Raw genomic sequence first — 22,916 nt, 5'->3', positions numbered from 1 at the left:
AGTAGGTATTTAAAAAACAATGAACTTAGTAACTACGTGTACCCTTTGCTAGAGAACTTCAAGTTAAGTCAGCTGAAAATTCAGCAGGGAAAAATGAACTGGGTTATCCGCGTCTCAAAGGTACAAAGAAATAGAACATTCCCTCCTATGTACTGTCTCTGAGCTGGGAGTCAAGGAGATTATTTTACTTATAGTTTAATTTAAAGGGGCTTATTTACAACATATTTATATGACAGTTTGATATGCTTTATTTTTCTGCAGGACTCAATTACTGGAATTGTCAACTCTACCAATTTATGTGCACGTTTCTCTTCCACTATGAGCAGACCAGTTGTACTGCCCATTTGTCTGGCTTTCTGTAGCCTTCTACTTCTCGGCTTTGCCACACAATGTCTGGCCTTCCCCAATGTGGAAAGAAGGGAGATAGCACCTGTTCATGAAGAAAAAGGGCAGTCTGAGAGGCTGAACACAGATGACCTAGAAAATAACTCCATTACTTCAAAGTACACTCTGGTCTCTGAAGAACCAATGATAGTGTTAGCAGGACCATCAACAATGTCATTAAGTAAAGTATTCCCTAGTAACAAAGAAACCCCTCCTATAGGAGCTGGGCTCACGCAGCCTGATAGCCCTGGCATTTACACTGCTACTGAGCCAGTGATCTCAGCAGGGGAAGAAGTGTTTGGTTCCAGCCAGCCAGAGAGAATGTCTCCCGAAAGCGGACTTTCCAAGGCCATGTTAATGAACCCTATCACTCCAACTGCTTCTCTGAATATTGATGAGAAGGAGGAATCCTCCCGTAGTACCATCATTCAGCCCATTGTGGAAGGGACCACCGAAGCAACACAAGGTTTTCTGCACTATGTGGATGATCAATTGTTTGCAACTGAAAATCAGGCAGGAGTTAGTCTGGGACATTCACCTTTATCCTATGTGAATGCTAAAGAGATGCTAACCACCCGTCCAAGGACTGAGAAATTTGAAGCAGACCCAGAGCATAAGACAACTTCTTTTCCTGGTGCTGAGCCCACAGCAGGCGCTGAGCCTTTCCAGATGACAGCTGATAATAGCCAGGCTACTGCCACCAAGCACTGGCTCGCAACCTCCGAGTCCAGCCTGAGTGTTGAGCCAGAAACTGACAGCCTGCTGGGAGCCCCAGAAGTCACAGTGAGTGTCACCATAGCTGTTCCAGCTGTCTCCGTCGTAAGTGTTGAGTGGGATGACACCAAATTAGAGAGTGTAAGCCAGATAAAGACCCCAAAGCTTGGAGACAATACAGAGACTCAGGTGAGAAAGGAAACATCTCAGACAACCCAAGCAACCAGTAATGGTATGGAAGGCATGAAAGGGAGCGAAACTTTGACAGAGGCTGCAGATGTGGCTCTGAAGCTGCCTGAAGGGGAAGCACACAGGGGAACAGCCCTGCTAATAGCACGTGGGGATGAGAGGTCATCTGCCTTCACCGATCAAAGTTCCTTTACTCCCACAAGTCCAGTGGAAGGTATGAAAGTCTCTGTGGAAAACCTGGTCCAAAATACTGCAGACTTCATGGAATCCACCAAGGAGAACAATGCCATGCTGTTCGTAGAGACCACTGTTTCCATCTCAGAATATGAGTCTGAGGCATATCAGCCATTGGGAAATACATTTAAAGGTAAAAGAAAGAAAGAAAAAAAAGGAAAATAAGCTTTGTTTAACTTGGAATGTTTCTGTTTGGTTTTATTATTTTTTAATTGACATATAGTTGACACATAACGTTGTAATGTTTTATGTTTTTTTTAAAGTGACAATTTAGAAGTAAGTTATCTAAGTTTTAATGAAAAGCAAAAGTAAATAAATAAAAAATGCATTTTTCATAAAAATTACATCCAAATATAACCCCTGCATATAGACCTGTGGTATTCAAATGGGAATAATTTGCGTCATGCCTTGTGCCCACCCCCGTGCCAATCATTTGGCAATGTTTGGAGACATTTTTTCCAGTTTTATTGAAATGTAATTGACATATGGCACTGTGTAAGTTTAAGTTGTGTGGCATAATGATTTGACCTATATACAACATGAAATGATTATCACAATAAATTTAGTGAACTTCCATCAACTCATATAGATACAAAATTAAAGAAATAGAAAAACATTTTTTTTTCTTGTAATGAGAACTCTTAGGATTTACTCTCTTAACTTTCATATATAACATATGGCAGTGTTAATTATATTTACCGTATTGTACATCACTAGTACTTATTTATCTTACACCTGGAGGTTTGTACCTTTTGACTGCCTTCATCCAGTTTCCCCTCCCCCTATCCCCTGCCTCTAGTAACCACAAATCTGATCTCTTTTTCTATGAGTGTGTTTGTTTTTGAAATATAATTGGCCTAAAACACTGTGTTAGTTCCTAGTTAGTTAGTTGCACAACATAGTGATTCGGTATTTCTATACATTACAAAATGATCACCGTGATAAGTCTAGTTACCAGCTGTCACCATACAAAGATCTTACATATTTATTGACTATATTCCCCACACTGTACATTTCATACCTGTGACTCATTTATTTTGCACCTGGAAATTTGTACCGCTTCATCTCCATTACCTATTTCTTGAGACATTTTTGGTCATCACAGTAGAGAGCATCTAGGGGGTAGAGGCCAAGATGCTGCTAAACATCCTACAGTGCACAGCAACCAAGATATATCTGAGCCAAAAAATATATATGTGTGTGTATATATATATCTGAGAAACCCTGATGTAGATTAATATTTTTTAAACCTTTTATTATGAGAATGTGTATATTTACAGGAAAATGTGAAAAAATTAGCTATATGTTTAAATGATATACTCAACAATGTTGGATACTTATTTATACATTGTTGTAAAAAGTACTCACATTCCTGATATTTCTTACCAAAAAGCCTTAGGTAAATATTTATTTCATAGTATTAACCATATGAGTTCTCTGACTTTGTTTTCCTAAAAAGAAATTCTTCTAGAAATAAGGGGGAAAAAATACCAGTACAGATAAATCCTCTCTGCTGGCTTGATTCTGCACTTTCTACTTCCTCGTGGCTTCTACATCTGTGAATGCTATGAGCTGACAATCCTTGCATTTGTTGCTGAAGGATGATGTTTTTCTTTTATTGTGTGTAGTTGGTCAGATAACAGAATAGGGAGGGAAAGACTTAGTGTAATGTGCATATGCTCATTCCAAATTGTTTTGGAATATGTACAGCTGTTACTCCAGCTAATGGAAAATATCAAATTAATAATATGTTTTAGAAAGTGTTATGGAGATTGAATTAAAACGATAAAAGATTTAATTTTACATGTCCAATTAATTTTTTTTTTTTTGCGGTACGCAGACCTCTCACTGTTGTGGCCTCTCCCGTTGCGGAGCACAGGCTCTGGATGCGCAGGCTCAGCGGCCATGGCCCATGGGCCCAGCTGCTCCGCGGCATGTGGGATCTTCCCAGACCGGGGTACGAACCCATGTCCCCTGCATTGGCAGGTGGACTCTCAACCACTGCGCAACCAGGGAAGCCCTCCAATTCATTTTTTAAGTCTTACAGTCTTAGTATACTGGAAGTTTTCGTAGAAGCTTCCAGAAAATGTTTTGTAAGTTGGTTTTTAAATTCTATTAAGAGAGTTGGATCCACATGACCATGCAGATATTAAATATGACCAAACAAGAAGTTTATTTCAGTTCTCCATTACACTTTAAGATATTCCTGGAGCATTAAATCATGTAGTTCCAGATTATTCACTGCACAGTTGAATCTATGATTCTTATGTACTAGACTTGCATTAGCTTCCATTAATACAGCCTAAAAAAGTAAAATGAATTTGGTAATTGATTTTTTTTTTGATTATTGAATATACTCCTTACTTAGTCATAATTGCCTCACTTAACTACAGTCTTTTAACAGGCAACTTCTTTTAATTCCCAGCACATAGTACAATATATGGCACATAGTAGGTGCTCAGTAAATATCTGTTCATCGAATGACTAAATGAAGATAGAGAACCATTCAGACTAGAATTATCTAATCCGACTGCCTGCATTGTCCAAATTAATCAAAAAGCTTCTAAAAATTCTTGGTAGAGAGAGGAACGGTCAAATAATTCCTTTCAACTTTACTTTTTTTGTTGTTTTGTAGAGTTAAAAATAATGTGAAAAATTGAGATTATTGACAGTAGTAGTAAGAGAATAGCCAAAAAGCTTTTCTACCCATTTTCTGGTGATTACAAGTATTTCTGAGAAGTAAACCACTCAATCCCACACAATCTAGTTTTAAGAAAGGTCACTTTTGCAGAACAGGTTTGGATTTCCTCCTTGAGTCTCCTTCTCAAGATCATTAAGTGATCTCAAAGCCCCTGCCCAGGACAAATGCTGATCCTAGTGATCTCAAGGAGGGAGGGATATGTGACAACTACAGTCTGTGGAGCCCCCAGGAGGGCGATAACTTTCACCTTTTCTCCCCCCAGAGAGTGACATTGTCAAAAGAGTGCTTCAGAAATATCCTGGATTGTGTCTTATCCCAGGAGCTTCTGAAGGAGCTGGAGAAACTGGAGTCATTAGTTTCTGAACGAAGCCAGTGGCACCTGGTTACATTGGCAGAGGGACTTTGGAACTGTTCTGCCCATTAAGACATTTTAATCAATCAAGAAGGTTTAGTCACACTGATGTGGTCAGCTGGTTTCACAACTGAGCTTGATTAAAATTTTTCCAATCTGTTGGCCTCAGTTTCTCCATCTGGAAATGGGGAAGACAAAATTAAATCTAAGGGCCTTCCTTCCTTATTTGTCTAAGGGGTGTCTAAGGTCTCGGCTCACCCCCTGCAGGGCTGGTAACTGTGACTGATGAACTGTCATGACCAACCCATTGCATTATCCTACCACGTTCTTGAAGTGAACTTTCAGCACACCTACTGGCTGTATTCAGATTTGTTGACTCCTGCAGGTTAGGCTCTAGAGAAATTTTATACAGGAATTCTGTAAATGTGATGGGGGTGTAGGTTGTGTGTTTTACTCATCATTGGAAAAGAAAGAGGGACTAGGGGTGGATATATGTGAATAGCTGATGATGGAAATTCAGCCAAGGAACTGGGGGTGGCTTCCAATACTTGGAAGATGGACTTTTATCCCTGGGTGTCCTGAATTTTAACTCTTAATTTTTACTCCATTAAAATGCCTTAAATTTCAAAAAAAAAAAAAAACAAAAAAAACCGAAGTAAACACCTCAAATGCCAATCATTTTAGGGCCCAGGGACTACTTAAGACATTCTCTTCTTCAGGGAATGAAATAATTTCTTGGCATTTTTGGGTATTATGAATAGATGAGGATCCTGAGATTATAGTCAGTTCTCTGATTCAGCTGGTTCTTCAGCTGTTTCACTTGAAGATCAGGTTTTAAAAGCAATCTATAATAATTATATATTTTTTCTCTACAGGAATTGGGAAGAATGAGAGATGTGGAGAAATTCTGAATGTTATTTAAAAAATTCCCATTACTATTTCTAGCTCTCACTCTTCTTTCTCTAACAGCAGTCACTTATTCAAAGTATTATACCATGCCCATTTTTGAAAAAATTTATTTGTTTTATTTATTTATTTTTGGCTGCATTGGGTCTTTGTTGCCGCGCATGGGCTTTCTCTAGTTGCGGTGAGCGGGGGCTACTCTTCATTGCGGTGCATGGGCTTCTCATTGCAGTGGCTTCTCTTGCTGTGGAGCATAGGCTCTAGGCGCGCGGGCTTCAGTAGTTGTGGCACGTGGGCTCAGTAGTTGTGGCTCGCGGGCTCTAGAGCGCAGGCTCAGTAGTTGTGGTGCATGGGCTTAGTTGCTCCACGACATGTGGATCTTCCCGGACCAGGGTTTGAACCTGGGCTCAAACCCGTGTCGCCTGCATTGGCAGGAGGATTCTTAACCACTGTCCCACCAGGGAAGGCCATACCATGCCCTTTTGATATTTCTTGCTGTTTCATGAAACTATGAGCATAGAGTGAACATTTATTTTGACATATTTTTTCTCAAAAGTGTTCATTATGCTTTCAAAAATGAGGGCAACATGGAGAATGCATACTGCTTAAAATGATAAAACTATATATTAGCTTTTTATGGCAAACATAGCATTGTCTTAGGTGCTAAAGATACAAAAAGGGCAATGAATCCTATCTCTCAAGAGATGTGTGATCTTATTTCAGAATAAAACTTAAACAATGGCACAAAGAGCAAATATGAATATGAAGCACAAGTAAGGTTGTCTTATAACCAGGTATATCAATCCATCAAATGTAAAAATCTCCAGTTAAAAGAAAAAATAGTCCAAACTGTTTGGAGACCAAGAAATGGAACTGCTTGTACCAGAAAACATCCAAACACTATTTTAAAGCAAATAAATTGTTTCTGAGGAAAAATATTTTTAGTAATAGGAAGAACAATGAAGTCATTAATAAAAACTTTGAGAAAACCTTTTCACCTATTTCTAGAATGTTATTTCTCATTGCATAATTTACCAGACTTGGTAATGTGCTAAGTATCTAGGATTAGTATTTAAAAAAAGAGAGATAACAGAGTCTTCTAGAAATTAAGTTTTCACAGTGGCTCAGTATTTGAAATTTCCAGCATAGCCCCTCCCTAGGAAGGGGGCAAATATTAACCCTTATAAATAGTCTTTAATAATGTATTTGAGTGGATTATAATGTTGTAAAGAAAGTGGACCTCTGATAGATACGTCATACCCCACAGGTCTGTTTCATTCTGTTTTATGATTTAAAAGCAAGTGCAGATCTTCTACAGAGGCTACACCAAGTTGTTCCTTAGGCAATGGCAGGATTTCCTTTCTCATGGCTGAATAATATTCCTCTGTGTATGTGTGTGTATGTCTGTGTGTCTGTGTGTTTATCCATTCATCTGTTGATGGGATAAGCACAGTTAGCACAGTGGTTAAGAGCCCTAACTATGTAACCTTAGTCAGATTCCTTAGTCTTTCTACACCTAAGTTGTTTGTAAAATGAGGTAATAATAGCTGATATTTATTGAATACTTACGAAGCACTGGGCATGTACTATTTTACATGTATTATCTAATTTAATCTTTGTAAAAATGCTATGAGATAGATACTCTTATTTCCATTTTACCACTGAGGAAGCTCAAGGCCCAGAGAAATTAAGTAATTCGTTCAAGGTCACGCAGATAGTAGGTGGCTGAGTCCGAATTGAGACCCAGGCAAATTGGGTCTAGAGCCTGTGTTCTTGGCCACTATGATATATGGCTTCCATAGAATATTAGTACCTACCTCCCCTTAGTACATATGGGAGGATAGAATAAGATAATGTCCGAGATGCAAGAAGAACTACAATCCTGCAGCCTGTGGAACAAAAACCACATTCACAGAAAGATAGACAAGATGAAAAGGCAGAGGGCTATGTACCAGTTGAAGGAACAAGATGAAACCCCAGAAAAACAACTAAATGAAGTGGAGATAGGCAACCTTCCAGAAAAAGAATTCAGAATAATGATAGTGAAGATGATCCAGGACCTCGGAAAAAGAATGGAGGCAAAGATCGAGAAGATGCAAGAAATGTTTAACAAAGACCTAGAAGAATTAAAGAACAAACAAACAGAGATGAACAATACAATAACTGAAATGAAAACTACACTAGAAGGAATCAATAGTAGAATAACTGAGGCAGAAGAACGGATAAGTGACCTGGAAGACAGAATGGTGGAATTCACAGCTGTGGAATAGAATAAAGAAAAAAGAATAAAAAGAAATGAAGACAGCCTAAGAGACCTCTGGGACAACATTAAGCACAACAGCATTCACATTATAGGGGTCCCAGAAGGAGAAGAGAGAGAGAAAGGACCAGAGAAAATATTTGAAGAGATTATAGTCAAAAACTTCTCTAACATGGGAAAGGAAATAGCCACCCAAGTCCAGGAAGCGCAGCGAGTCCCATACAAGATAAACCCAAGGAGAAACACGCCGAGACACATAGTAATCAAATTGGCAAAAATTAAAGACAAAAAGAAATTATTGAAAGCAGCAAGGGAAAAATGACAAATAACATACAAGGGAACTCCCATAAGGTTAACAGCTGATTTCTCAGCAGAAACTCTACAAGCCGGAAGGGAGTGGCATGATATACTTAAAGTGACGAAGGGGAAGAATCTACAATCAAGATTACTCTACCCGGCAAGGATCTCATTCAGATTCGATGGAGAAATCAAAAGCTTTACAGACAAGCAAAACTAAGAGAATTTAGCACCACCAAACCAACTCTACAACAAATGCTAAAGGAACTTCTCTAAGTGGGAAGCACAAGAGAAGAAAAGGATCTACACAAACAAACCCAAAATAATTAAGAAAATGGTCATAGGAACATACATATCAATAATTACCTTAAACGTGAATGGATTAAATGCTCCAACCAAAAGACACAGGCTTGCTGAATGGATACAAAAACAAGACCCAAATATATGCTGTCTACAAGAGAACCACTTCAGACCTAGGGACACATACAGATGGAAAGTGAGGGGATGGAAAAAGATATTCCATGAAAATGGAAATCAAAAGAAAGCTGGAGTAGCAATACTCATATCAGATAAAATAGACTTTAAAATAAAGAATGTTACAAGAGACAAAGAAGGACACTACATAATGATCAGGGGATCAATCCAAGAAGAAGATATAACAATTATATATGCACCCAACTTAGGAGCACCTCAGTACATAAGGCAACTGCTAACAGCTGTAAAAGAGGAAATCGATAGTAACACAATAATAGTGGGGAACTTTAACACCTCACTTACACCAATGGACAGATCATCCAAAATGAAAATAAATAAGGAAACAGAAGATTCAAATGACACAATAGACCAGAGAGATTTAATTGATATTTATAGGGCATTCCATCCAAAAACAGCAGATTACACTTTCTTCTCAAGTGCACATGGAACATTCTCCAGGATAGATCACATCTTGGGTCACAAATCAAGCCTCAGTAAATTTAAGAAAATTGAAATCATATCAAGCATCTTTTCTGACCACAACACTATGAGATTAGAAATGAGTTACAGGGAAAAATATGTAAAAAACACAAACACATGGAGGCTAAACAATACGTTACTAAATAACCAAGAGATCACTGAAGAAATCAAAGAGGAAATTAAAATACCTAGAGACAAATGACAATGAAAACATGATGATCCAAAACCTATGGGATGCAGCAAAAGCAGTTCTAAGAGGGAAATTTATAGCTATACAAGCCTACCTCAAGGAACAAGAAAAATCTCAAATAAACGATCTAACCTTACACCCAAAGGAACTAGAGAAAGAAGAACAAACAAAACCCAAAATTAGCAGAAGGAAAGAAATCATGAAGATCAGAGCAGAAATAAATGAAAAAAAAAAAGATAATGCCCATCATGCACTTAGCACTGTGTGTGTGGCACATAATAAGAACTCAGTAAACATTAGTTATTGTAATTAGTATTCCTTTAATTCAAAATGTCAAGTTCCTGTTCCCCTTCAGGAATGCAAATGTGAAAATTAATATACACAAGTGCTTCTGACAATTTTTAAAAATTTATTTATTTATTTATTTATTTTTGGCTGCATTGGGTCTTTGTTGCAGTGCACAGGCTTTCTCTGGTTGCGGTGAGCGGGGGCTACTCTTCATTGTGGTGCATGGGCTTCTCATTGCCGTGGCTTCTCCTGTTGTGGAGCACGGACTCTAGGTGTGCAGGCTTCAGTAGTTGTGGCACGTGGGCTCATTAGTTGTGGCTCATGGGCTCTGGAGCACAGGCTCAGTAGCTGTGGCTCATGGGCTTAGTTGCTCCACGGCATGTGGGATCTTCCCGGACCAGGACTTGAACCCATGTCCCCTGCATTGGCAGATGGATTCTTAACCACTGTGCCACCAGGGAAGTCCCTGCTTCTGAGCATTTTTGAACTTAGTTTTGTATAATTTGTTTCTGAACAAATTGATTATGTTGATATCCATAAAAGGGAGCTCAGCTGTTGATTTTCCTGTTTTGTTGTAAATGTTATTCTGTTGTTTTTTATATTAACATCTTTATCTCTGTCTTAGATTGATTCATGACTCCTGAAAACAGCAACACTGAAAACATTTATTTCCTGGCAGTTTGTTTCTCTCCCTTCTTATTCCCTGAAATGGCTGTCTGCTTTTTTGTTTTTAATTATTAATTATATAGTGACTTTTTCAGGTATAGGGATTTAGTGTATTTAAAAATGTTGTTTCCTCCCTTTTAAGGCATCATCACTCAAGAGATGACAACAGCTGTTCAAGAAGCAGAAGCCACTTTATCTTCAGTGATGCAAGAGCAGCAGGTTTCTACCCTCGAGGTTACCAGAGAAGATGTCGAGACTGAGGGAGGGAAAGAGTTGCCTTCTGCCACAGCTGATGCTCCTGGTGTTACTCAGCTGTCGAGAAGATGGGAGCCTCTGGCCACTGTGGTTTCAACGACACCTGTCCCTCTGTCTTTCGAAATTACTCCTGCTGTAGAAGGTCTGTAAGGGAGAGAATTGTGCTCAGTGTTTTGGGGGTGGATCTTTTCTGAGTTGATGAGGAATAGAATGAGTGAGGCAGATGGCCCTGTCACCAAGGTGCACACACACACACACACACACACACACACACACAGCACACACACACACACGCATACACACATACACACAATACACAAACATACACACATACACACACATACACACACAGCACACACACATACACACACATACACACAATACACAAACATACACACACACACACACACACACCCCTCACCTGGAAGTATATTTTTTCAGCAGGAAAGGTAGGTGAACTCTTTCTTGTTTGGAGAGGTGTGGCACAGCTAAAGGACAAGGGGTTAGTTCCCAAGTAAAATCTCCTGGTGGCTCATATCTGAGGCCCACAAAGGCCAAGTCTCCTGAGAACTCTCTCCTAGTTTGACATGTCTGGCTGCTAGGTGCCAGGGGGGTGAAACCAGCAAGGACCTGGGGGTGAAACCAACAAAGATGTGGGTTTGAATCCCAGCTTTGGCCCTCACTAGCACTGTGGCTTCCAGAAAGTTTCTTAATGTCTCCAAGCCTTGGTTTGTTCCTCTTTAAATAATGCCTACCTGTCTTATGGGTTATTTTAAGGATTTTGAATAATGTATAAAAAGTACTTTCTATGTAGGAGGTCCTCAGATGCTCTGATACCTTAAGGACAGTGAAGTTTTGGAATCTGGGTGATCATCAGAATCACCTGAGAATACAAAAATTATTATGATTATTTAGTTATTATTTTTGGACTTCATGTCTCTGTCTCATCGTTGGTCTAAGTAAATCCTACTTTTATTTATTAACTGAGTTATCTTTAACAATGTAATAAATACCTTCTAATCCTGCCTGCCGGCCTCCCCTGCAAAAAAACCCCTTAGGATCTTGTCAGTAACCTACAGGTAACCCCATGACCCTTCCCATCTAAACCCCATCCTCCTCTGTTAACCATTAACCTGAATCTTGTGTTCATCATTTCCTTGACTTCCTTTTCTTTTAGTTTTATCGTGTCTGTATGTACTCCTGGTATTATACACTTAAAACTTTTAGATTTTTTAGTTTATCAAAACAGTATTATGCTGTGGATAGCCTTTTTGGGACTTTGTTTTTTTTTTTACTTAATATTCTAAGGCCTATATTTACTTACCGCAGTTCTTTTGCTTTGACTGCTTGCAATATTCCATTATGAAAATGTATCACAGTTTATTCACCCAATCTTCATCCAGTCTTTTCTAGTGATTTGCATTTGGGTCATTTCCAGGTTTGGCTATTGTGAACACGGCTGCCATGAATATTCTTTTACGTATTCTCCATTGCACGTGTGTAGGAGATTCTCTTGGGTATACCTAGGAACTGAATTGCTGGACAATAGGGCATATGAATATTTCACTTTAGGAGGCAATGCCTAACTGCTTTCCAAAGTGGTTGATTCCATTTATACTGCAAACAGCAATGTATATGAGAATCTGTGGGTCCATATCCTGGGAGCTTTCACAAATAGTTTCTCAGGCTTCATCACCAAGGAGGTTCTGATTCGGTACGTTGGGATATGTAGAAAGCATGAAAACTGACATTTAAAAAATTACCTCAAGAGATTCTGATGATCCACCAAGCTTGCAAAATACTCCTATTCTAGAGTTTCTAGATTTGGGAATATCTGGGGCTAAATTTGGTTGCTTTAAAATTGAGCATATTGCAGACACAGATCTAAGCTTTTACTCTTTGACTTGATTTTTAAAAGTCATCCTTGGGGTATATTTAAATACATTTTTGTTAAATTTTCTACCTTTGGTAATAGGTTATATAAAATCCCACAAAATCCATAATATTGTTAATAGAATAAACGGGAGATTAACATTTGAAAACAAAGTTCTGATTTGAGATAATATATTTTCCTGGAAGATAAAGTATTTGCCTCCGGTTGCTGGATTGGTACAATGTGGGAAGGAAGAGCTGGTCTAAGTGCCAAACTTACTGTATATAAGAATACTGGCTTCATTCGTCATTTCTTGCTTAAGAAGTAAAAGCACGTGTATATATTCTCCATACTGATCATCTTTGGGTCATGTCTCTTGTGTTTGGCAGACCTAATGGACACAGTCACAGGGCCGAATGAGGAGTTGTTCACACCAATTGTGGGTTCTCCAGTGACGCCCCCTGGGATAATGGAGGAAGCACCTAGCACTTCCCCAGCGCTTGCTGATCCTGAGGCATCTTCCGAGAGAACTGCTGCTCCATCCATTAGCTATGTGAATACAGCTGCCTCCTATGGTCTGGACCAACTCGAATCTGAAGGTATCCATGCTTTGAAGGGGATCTTTCCTGGGACAGATTCAGTGAGTCACTGAGCAACTGTTGTCTTTGAGAAAAGATCCAGGATAAGTATATTCTGTGTGTAGTGTAGATCAGGGGTCTGTAGACCATGGCCAAATCCAGCCTGCTGTCTGTTTTTGTATGGCAAGCTAAAATTGGTCTTCACATTTTCAAACGATTGAAAAAAATCAAAAGAAGAATAGTATTTCGTGACAGGTAGAAGTTTTTATAAAATCCAAATTTCAGTGTTCCTAATTAACAGCCACACTTGTTCATTTGTGTATTGTCTGTGGCTACTTTTGCGCCAGAGCAGCGGAGTTGAGTAGTTGTGACAGAGACTAATTGGCCACAGAGCCTAAAATATTTATGAGATGGCCCTTTACCGAAAAAGCTTGCTGGCCCCTGCGCTACATCAGTAGTTCTCAATTACAGTTGAACATTAGAATCACCTTGGGGAGCTTTTAAAGGATCCTAATGACCGAGTCCTTCTCCCAGTGATTCTGATTCAGTTGGGATGGACTCTGGCATCAACATTTTTCAAGAGTTGCCTGAGATGATTTCAGTGTGCAGGCTGAATTGAGAAAACTGGTTTAATGGAAAACTTGAGTTTCCCCACCAGATTTTCTTGGGTGGAAATTTTAATGTGAATTGTATTTTCGTAACACTGCTCTGGTTGTTAACGCTGGGTCATTCTCCCTTAATTACGTCTCTGGGTTAGATGTTCCACTTTTTGGAGATAGACAGTCTCCTCATCTGTTAAGGCTGAGAAATTCTTGCCAAATTTTACTTTCCAAGACATTGGCTTTGAGCATGAAAAAAGATGCTTGGAGCACAGCTGCACATCCACAAATGAGAAGTCGGGAAATATAATGAAAGGTCGTTTAATTAATCAGCATTTTGGCAGGTGAACAGCTCCTGGCTGGATTGCAAAATGCCCAGAGATTTGTAGTGCTGTTTCTTAAACTAATCGGGAAGACAGGTAAGCTTTTGGGCACTAAATTAGCCATGTGTTGGATTCAGTAAAGACATAGGATGTGCTGTTATTTTATATTTTGTCTACTCTGTAACAGAGAAGGTGGTTCAGCCAGGTTTGCAGCAGGCTGTATTGCAGACTTTCAGGGTAATGCTGGTAGTTTTCTGGCGGAGAAATGTGACATTTTAGGAGGAATGTGAATTCCATGGAGTGCTGGTTTAAGAAATGGATCAAAGCGAGCTCAGAGGCCAGCAGCTCTTGCTCTCCACATTAAGATAAAAACTTGGAATGTAGTCTCATATTAGCTGTCTGCTCTCCTTGATGCCATCTGGAAAGACCAGGTTTCCCCAAATTAACCTGAGTTAGAGATGACAGCTTTACCCGGCAGGGCTCATTTAATCAGAGGAAAAAAATTGTGTTTGTGAATAATCCATACTTGTGAAACTGCAATACTTTTCTAAATTTAGTAGATGGTGGCAGTTATATTGAGATGTGTGAGAATTTTCTTAACTTGCCTAAAATGTCCTAGAGTTTTAGTGCTTTTCTTCTACACAGCTCAATTCCAGCTTCTTTTTGAGAATATATTTTGTCAGTTTTGATCGAAGTTATGATCCTTGTCAAGGCTTATGAAAAGACATTTTTGGTTTAAAAATATTCTTTCTGCTATGTTGTTGGGCTTAAGACAAGATTTTGAATGAGCACACCTCTTCTCCTAAATACCGGGGAGTACAATTTATATTTAATTAGTATATGTTAATAATGTCGCAATTAGTTTTATGCTGGTCTATCTAGTCCTCTTAAAGCAGGAGTGACTACACTTATTTAAATCGATAAATCGATAGATTCCTGGATGTATTGGAGGCCTCCATTTTCAGTGCATGTTTTTCCATTTTGTCCAGGAATGTAAGTGCAGCCTGAGGCTTTGACTGGATGAAACATTTTAATTCTTCCATAGCATTGGACCCAGGGGAAGATAGTTTATTCTTACTTAGAACGAGGTTGTGTGATGTCAAGTTATCTACCTTTCAAGTTTGAATCTCTGCGTCTGATGTGTTGATAAATGTCAGTTCTCCAGAGAATAGGGTATTTGTCTCAGTGAGATATGGACAAGAGACCTGCCCCTTTTAGACACCACACACCCAAGGAGCAAGAACCTTTGTGGAAATTTCTGAATGTTTATTCTTTAAGGGATAGTCAATGTCCCAGATGAGCCTAAAATTTGTATCTGCGTGGTACCCTGTCTTGTTGTCTTCTCCTTCATGTCTCTACAACATAATGACTAAGGGAGTGTATTAGTTTTCTAGGGCTGCCATAACAAAGTCTCACAAACTGGGTGATTTAAAACAGCAGACATTTGTTTTCTTGCAATTTTAGAGCCTAGAAGTCTGAAATCAAGTTGTAGGCAGGGCTGTGCTCCCTGCAAAGCCTCTGATTGAGGATCGTCCCTTGCCTCTTCCAGCTTCTGGTGCCTCAGGCATTCCTTGGCTTGTGGCAACATCACTGCAGTCTCTGCCTCCATCTTCACCTCTTCCCTCTTTGTGTCTCTGTGCCCAAATTTCCCTTGTCTTATGAGGACATCAGCCATTGGATTAGGACTCACCCCGATAACTACATCTGAGCTTGATTACATCTGCCGGAACTCTATTTCCAAATAAGGTCAGATTCACAAGTTCTGTGGTTTAGGACTTAAGCATATTTTCTGGGGGAACACAATTCAACTTGTAATAGGAGGTCTGCTTCTGAGGAGTTTTCCAGCTGGCTCTGAAGGCAGACTTGCTCTGCCTCTGGAACGCCCACTTGAGAGATGTGCATTGGTAGAGTGGGAGAAGTTTGGTGTGGTTTATATTTCTCAGGCATTGAAGAAAGCCTGCTTCTATAAGTGTGTACTGCCTTGTGCCTATTTCAGTACACCTTTTACCTTGTCAGCAAAAATGCAGTTTGATTTTTGAAGGGATAATGGTTTATCTGTCACCTTGCCTGATACACTTTACTTGTCTGTATTTTTTTTTTTTTTTTAGGGAATAAATGCTTTGAGGATGATAAAAAATGCATTATACTTATCTCAGGCATAACTCTACTAGGGCTGTATTCAGCATCTTTGAAATATAAACATGACAAAGTGTTCTAACTTTTAATTCAAAAATTGGGTAATGGCAAAGTACATGTATATGTATATATGTGTATATATATACAGGTACATATATATGTACATAAGCTAATTTTTGTTCTTTTTAAATTAATTGTTATTGGAGTATAGTTGATTAACAGTGTTGCATAATCTTATTTTTGGACATGATATTTGTTTAGGTTGATGTCCTTTTTGGTTGAATGTTAATATCTTCCTCTGCTCCAAAATGGCAACTTAAAATTTCTGATTGCTTATGAAAACTTACTTGGAGTTCTTTCATTTGGGTTAACTGTCTTTAAAATATTTTAATACTAATATCAAATGGACTAAGGCCTTCAACATTTCTTACTGAATGTCATTCTGCTTTGTGAATTTTAGAAGTCCAAATGAAGATATCTATTTACTCTAAACAAATCAGACTTATTTCTGCCTTTCCTATATTTCCACAGAAGATGGACATTCATCTGTGCTGTAACATTGTAGCAATAATTCTGTAGGGTGGAAGGTTATGGCTTTAACAGTTCAATACTCAGAAAAAAAAATCTACTGTGGGTCTCTTTGTACCAGGTACTAGGTTCCTAAGAATGTGTGGGAGGTAAGAGAACAAAAACGGAGGTGTCTCAGATCTTGTGATTAAGGTGTTGGTAATCCTTCTTCACATCCCCAGCACTTTCTCCCTTAAAGTTTGGAAGTCAATAGCCGGGCCTTCCAGCTGTGAGAGGTGGGAAACCACTTGGTGCTCCCCATGGTGCTGACCGGACAGACTTGGGAACAGGGTGAATTTGCTTGGGCTCTCTCAAGATGAGCCTGGGTTAATGTATTGCTTTTCTGCAAGACAAGAAGAAACACTAGTGTCTTTGATCTGGAGAATGTGAATTCTCTATCTGACTGGCCCTATTTAATGTGTTTCTATAGGCGTAATAGACTGAGTGGTGGGGCTGTAAAATCCCGTGCCGTTATTCCAGACAACTCCCATTTCCTCATCTGTTTCAAAGTGCCTGTTTATTACAGGGTTTATTACAGGGTTATTGACATGCCGGGGAATTACCTTTTTTTTTTTTTTTTTTTTTTTTACATATGACACGTTATATATAAACATATAGCATATTACCTTTTTAACATATAAAGAGGTTTTTAATTCTTAGTATCCAACAGGAAAGTCATGTTTAATTTTTTTAATATCTTGATTTTTAAAAAATAAGACCAAATATATCATTTGACTTCAATTTTCTCTTTTCTGACCGTTTTTTCCTTGTTTTTCGAAGACCATTTTGGATGTCCTTATATTTAGGTTTTGAAAGATTGTATTTTTGACATCTTTTCCCAGCGAGGTAACACACATGGGGCAGAAGGCTGTCATTTTTCTGTCATTTGTTGTTTAATCTATTTCAGTGACATCAATTTTCCTCCCTTCGTGAGTGTGTGTGTGTGCACATCTGTGCGTTTAATTTCATGGATGTTTTTTCCACAGTCCTCTGAGAGCATGTCCTATATACATTTTCAGCATCTCTTAATTTCCTCTGCTGAAAGACAGTGATATTATCTCTCCTTTCTTATCTGGAATTCTCAGTTCTGTCTCTGTTCTAGGATTCTCTCTACAATAACAGGAATTTCAATAGATAGGGATTTCAGGAGAAAGCCGTGTTTGAAAAGTATGCCTTTGTTCAGATGACTGAGTGATATTTTTTGGCTGTGTGATATCCTAACTGGTACTGAAAAAAAGGTGCTTAGTTTCTGTCTTTTATTGGTCAATCAGAAATGAATTGGGAAATGCATTCTTTAGGTGGCTTTGTGGAGAAGCCTCAGATATTTTTCTTTAATAGTTCCACTGAGGATTCTTAAGAGCCCATGTAATTTTTATGAGAGAAGTGTTTGCTCTTCAACTGCACTTTAATTCACAAAATCAATTTTTTTGTCTTCCCAATATGCACTCCTTTTCAGAGAATATTTTCTTATTATTTTCTCAATTCTCATATAATGTTTCAACTCAGAAGGCAGCTAGAATGGATGAATGAGAAAGTGTAGTCAAAGATCTCATCTCAAGTCCATGTTTATGAAGCCAAGTTTATGTGACTTACCTTTGGGAGCTGCTCTGTGGACATAATATTAAAGATCCAGTAGAGTGTTGGAAATTTGAACTGTCCACTGTTACTTATGATACTGTAGTATGAAGTTAAGGATGTTCACTCTAATTTTTACTCTGAGTATGTTAAGAATGGATACAAGTTTTGGCTTTTGTTCTTGAAAATGCTTTGGATTTAATTTTGCATCAATAACAGAGGCAATGATTTCAGTCATTGATTACCCCTTATGGTAAGTCACTTTGTTGGCTTGTCCTGAAATCATCATACTTTCTCTGGCATTTATGTTAGGTCTCTGTTCTTAAGTACCTGTATGTTCTATAGGCTAGTACAGTAAATTACTCAGCTCTCGGAGTGGTCATCACATGTCTGTTGCTAATGCTCACATAGCCAGTGGTATTTCAAAGAATATTTAGAATCAATACTATGATGTATTACCATAAAGCTTTGCTACAAATTCTGCTGTTGAAGAAAGATAATTGACATTCACTCTAAGTTTTCTGGTGTGCTTTCTTATCATAGGGAATTTATTTATTGGTGTAGTCACAATTAAGTAAGCATTGTTATAGAGTCGATTCTTCCCATTTTTTTTCCTGCATCTTTGTTGCCCAGCACCAGAAAGTTACACTGCTTAGTAAAGCTCACTCTTAGACACTTAGGAAATTTTATATAACGGCTCATGATGACAAAAGGATTTAGCTTTGTACATATTCAGTGGTTTTGTTTATTCATTCATTTATGTGTACACTTAGCAAGTATTTGGTCATTCAGATAATAAAAAGAAGTGAGAGTAGATCTTGTGTAAATTTTAGTAGAAGTTATGATAAATACATAAATAACAGACACACAAGGTAGAAGGTGGGAAAGTATCACAAAACAATTACAGAAAAAGGACTGTGAGAGATAGGAGAGAGAACTTAGCCCCAGCTTAGAGAAATAAAAAATTGATATTTATGCTGGGGAGTCTTTTTTTAAAAATAAATAAATTTATTTAATTTATTTATTTTTGGCTGCATTGGGTCTTCACTGCTGTGCATGGGCTTTCTCTAGCTGCGACAAGCTGGGGCTACTCTTCACTGCGGTGCTCAGGCTTCTCATTGTGGTGGCTTCTCTTGTTGTGAAGCACGGGCTCTAGGTGCGTGGGTTCAGTAGTTGTGGCACGTGGGCTCAGTAGTTGTGGCTCACGGGCTCTAGAGCGCAGGCTTGGTAGTTGTGGTGCACAGGTCTAGTTGCTCCGTGACATGTGGGATCTTCCCAGACCAAGACTCGAACCCGTGGACCCTACATTGGCAGGCGATTCCTAACCACTGCCCCACCAGGGGAGCCCCTTCTTGGGAGTCGTATGTGTGTGTGTGTGTTGTTCTTTCGATATTTATAAAAAAATAAGTCATAGGATATCAAAAAGTATGGAAAACATTTTAAAGTTTGGTGAATCATCCTTTAGATATCACACATACCACACTACCATTCAATTATTTTATAGGCATGTGATCAAGCATGTTTCTATAATTTTAGCTTTTTGGTTAGATGAATTCTTTCTTTTTTATTCTTCCAGTTTTATTGGGATATAATTGACATACAGAACTGTAAATTTAAGGTGTACAGGGTGATGATTTGACTTATATATACCATGAAATGATTTACTCTCTTAACAACTTCCATGTATAACATACGGCAGTGCTAATTATATTAATTATATTGTACATTACATCCTTACTACTTACTTATCTTATAACTGGAAGTTTGCATCTTTTGTCAGCCTTCATCCAGTTTTCTATCCTCTTACCTTCCGCCTCTGGTAACCACAAATCTGATCTGTTTTCCTATGAGTTTGTTTGTTCATTTCTTTTTGAAGTATAATTGACCGGCTAGGTTAGTTCCTAGTGCACAACATAGGGATGTGATATTTCTATACATTTCAGAATTATCACCATAATAAACCTAGTTACCGTACATCACCATGCAAAGGTACTACATTATTATTATTATTTTTTATAAATTTATTTATTTATTTTTGGCAGCGTTGGGTCTTCATTGCTGTGCACAGGCTTTCTCTAGTTGTGGCGAGCGGGGGCTACTCTTCGTTACAGTGCACGGGCTTCTCATTGCGGTGGCTTCTCTTGTTGGGGAGCACGGGCTCTAGGTGCGTGGGCTTCAGTAGTTGTGGCACGTGGGCTCAGTAGTTGTGGCTTGCGGGCTCTAGAGCACAGGCTCAGTAGTTGTGGTGCACGGGCTTAGTTGCTCCGCGGCATGTGGGATCTTCCCAGACCAGGGATCAAACCCATGTCGCCTGCATTGGCAGGCGGATTCTTAACCACTGTGCTGCCAGGGAAGTCCTACTACATTATTATTGAGGTAAATTATTTCTTAAGAATAGTTTTTAGATGCAGCAACCAGGTGCTCAGCCTCAGGCCAAACAAATATATGATTTATAGGAAACTGTACCAGGTCTCTCTTGAGGGGATTGTTCAGAATCCTAGGCAAAATGATTGGTTCTGAGTGTTTTATCTGGGCTCATACTCCAGGACTGACAATCCCTGTGAGGAGTGGTCCAAGCAGGGCTTTCCCTGTGTGGTGGTTTTTGCAGTTGTCAAAGCAAGCATGCAGCTTGCAACTGCACAATAGGATGTGGAGATTTCAAAGACATTTTAGATGTTTGCAGAAAATCAAGGCATTTAAAAAAAATAAATTTATTCATTTTATTTATTTATTTTTGGCTGCATTGGGTCTCTGTTGCTGTGCGCAGGCTTTCTCTAGTTGTGGCGAGCGGGGGCTACTCTCCCTTGCATGGGCTTCTCGTTGCTGTGGCTTCTCTTGTTGTGGAGCATGGGCTGTAGGCGTGCAGGCTTCAGTAGTTGTGGCACGCGGGCTTAGTAGTTGTGGTGCACGGGCTTAGTTGCTCCGCAGCATGTAGGATCTTCCGGGACCAGGGCTCGAACCCATGTCTCCTGCATTGGCAGGCGGATTCTTAACCACTGCGCCACCAAGGAAGCCCCTCAAGGCATTTTTAAAAGCATGATTTTTCAAATATGATTTTTCAATATGAGGCTAGACATAACTATCCTTTTACTGGTATAATCATTGAGAATTTTATTGCATTGGAGTACAAATAATTAAAAACCTTAACAATGTATAAAATAATGTAAGAATATTACCAACTGCACTTTATCAGGCTGTGCTCGTAACCATGAAATTGTTTTGGCATCAGACTACCTTTTATTATTAAAATACACACATATCCCCAAAGGAAAAGATTAGAAGAAAAATATAATGCATCAATTTGAATGGCCTTACAAGATTTTAAAAGTGTTCACACTTGGAAATATTAAATTTGTCTTGAAAGATTTACATTGATTCTGCCTACATTTACCTGTGTTTCTTCTTCTTTAGCCATTCTACCTCCTTCTTATTGTTTTTTTTAAAAAATTAATTAATTAATTAATTAATTAATTTTGGCTGTGTTGGGTCTTTGGTGCTGCATGCGGGCTTTCTCTAGTTGTGGTGAGCAGGGCCTACTCTTTGCTGCAGTGCGTGGGCTTCTCATCGTGGTGGCTTCTCTTGTTGCAGAGCATGGGCTCTAGGCGTGCCGGCTTCAGTAGTTGTGGCACTTGGGCTCAGTAGTTGTGGCTCGAGGGTTGTAGAGCACAGGCTCAGTAGTTGTGGCACACGGGCTTAGTTGCTCCGTGGCATTTGGGGTCTTCCCAGACCAGGGATCAAACCCGCGTCCCCTGCATTGGCAGGTGAATTCTTAACCACTGCGCCACCAGGGAAGTCCCCTTCTAATTGTTTGATATTTCCAGACAAAATATTCTGTGGAAACTTCTATAAAAACAATATAAAGAGGGACTTCCCTGGCAGTCCAGTGTTAAGACTCAGGGCTTCCACAGCAGGGGACACGGGTTGGGGAACTAAGATCCTGCATGCTGTGCAGTGGGGGCCCAACATTGCTCCCTCTGGGTTTTCTCAAGGAATCTGCCTCACGTGCTCTCTGAGGAGCCCTACTTCCTGTTAAAACTCCAGCTCAAGCATAGATGAAAACCCTCTCATTTGTTTCAACTAAAATTAGTAGAAATTTAAAAAATACTTGGCTCCAACCTAAGGGAACACAAAGCAAATGAACCAAGAAAATAAAAGAAACAAAATGAATTAGGCTTATGAGGTACACATTTCTCTCTGATCGTACCTTAGCTAAGGAGCTTCCAGGGCTCCCAGGCCTCGACTCATTCCATGGTCTGAGAAGGTTTTTAATATTTGGTACCCAAAGCTCTGGAACAGTTTTTCAGGCACCTTGCTAGGCTTTCTGGCTTCACAACTCTTGGCTTGTTTCCTGTTCTGAGGATAACTTATTTTCTCCTTCCCATCCCTGCCCCCATGTGGAATAGCCAAGACAAAGATGTAAATTTCCTCTAGGGCCCACCGCCAAGTAGGGAATCCCCAACTCCACTTACATATTGTCTGTCCTGCTTTCCAGGTTGAAGGACACACCTCCAATCCCTAGGCAACTGACAGCCAGATAGCCGTCATGATTGACACCATGTACATCCCACTCTTTAGAGGAAATCCCATCTCTGTTAAAAGCCTGTCATGATTCACGTCTGGGCAATATCACATTGTTCTCACTGTACAAGAAATATACCTGTATAGAGTCATTCTGTCATATTCTATAGCAAATAATACTCAGTGCTATGCTACTCTATAAACAGAGGGCTATGAAGTTAAAGTTAAAAGAGGACAGGAAGGAGAGACAGAAACCATTCAGCTCAAAGTCGTCTTTCTTTCCCTTTCTTTCTTTCTTTCTTTCTTTCTTTCTTTCTTTCTTTCTTTCTTTCTTTCTTTCTTTCTTTCTTTCTTTCTTTC

The 22,916-nt window shown here is 39.1% G+C and overlaps 1 protein-coding gene across 1 annotated transcript in view; it reads left to right on the top strand.

Annotated features, from left to right (window-relative positions):
• The first annotated feature begins 267 nt into the window (after nucleotides 1-267).
• The window catches only part of ARMH4 (armadillo like helical domain containing 4), a 47,728-nt gene continuing 25,079 nt past the window's right edge, over nucleotides 268-22,916 (top strand). Inside the window, exons 1-3 of the mRNA XM_027111736.1 lie at nucleotides 268-1,654; nucleotides 10,275-10,529; nucleotides 12,650-12,859. Coding sequence (XP_026967537.1) covers nucleotides 319-1,654; nucleotides 10,275-10,529; nucleotides 12,650-12,859 — 1,801 coding nt within the window. The 5' untranslated portion in view covers nucleotides 268-318. The remainder of the gene's footprint in view (nucleotides 1,655-10,274; nucleotides 10,530-12,649; nucleotides 12,860-22,916) is intronic.

Source organism: Aethalodelphis obliquidens, unplaced genomic scaffold (assembly GCF_003676395.1).
Source record: "Aethalodelphis obliquidens isolate GAN/ISIS:26980383/991018 unplaced genomic scaffold, ASM367639v1 scaffold10, whole genome shotgun sequence".
In the NCBI taxonomy this organism is placed as follows: Eukaryota; Metazoa; Chordata; class Mammalia; order Artiodactyla; family Delphinidae; genus Aethalodelphis; species Aethalodelphis obliquidens.
Note: the sequence above shows the minus strand (reverse complement) of the source record. Positions and strands in the feature narration are given on the sequence as shown.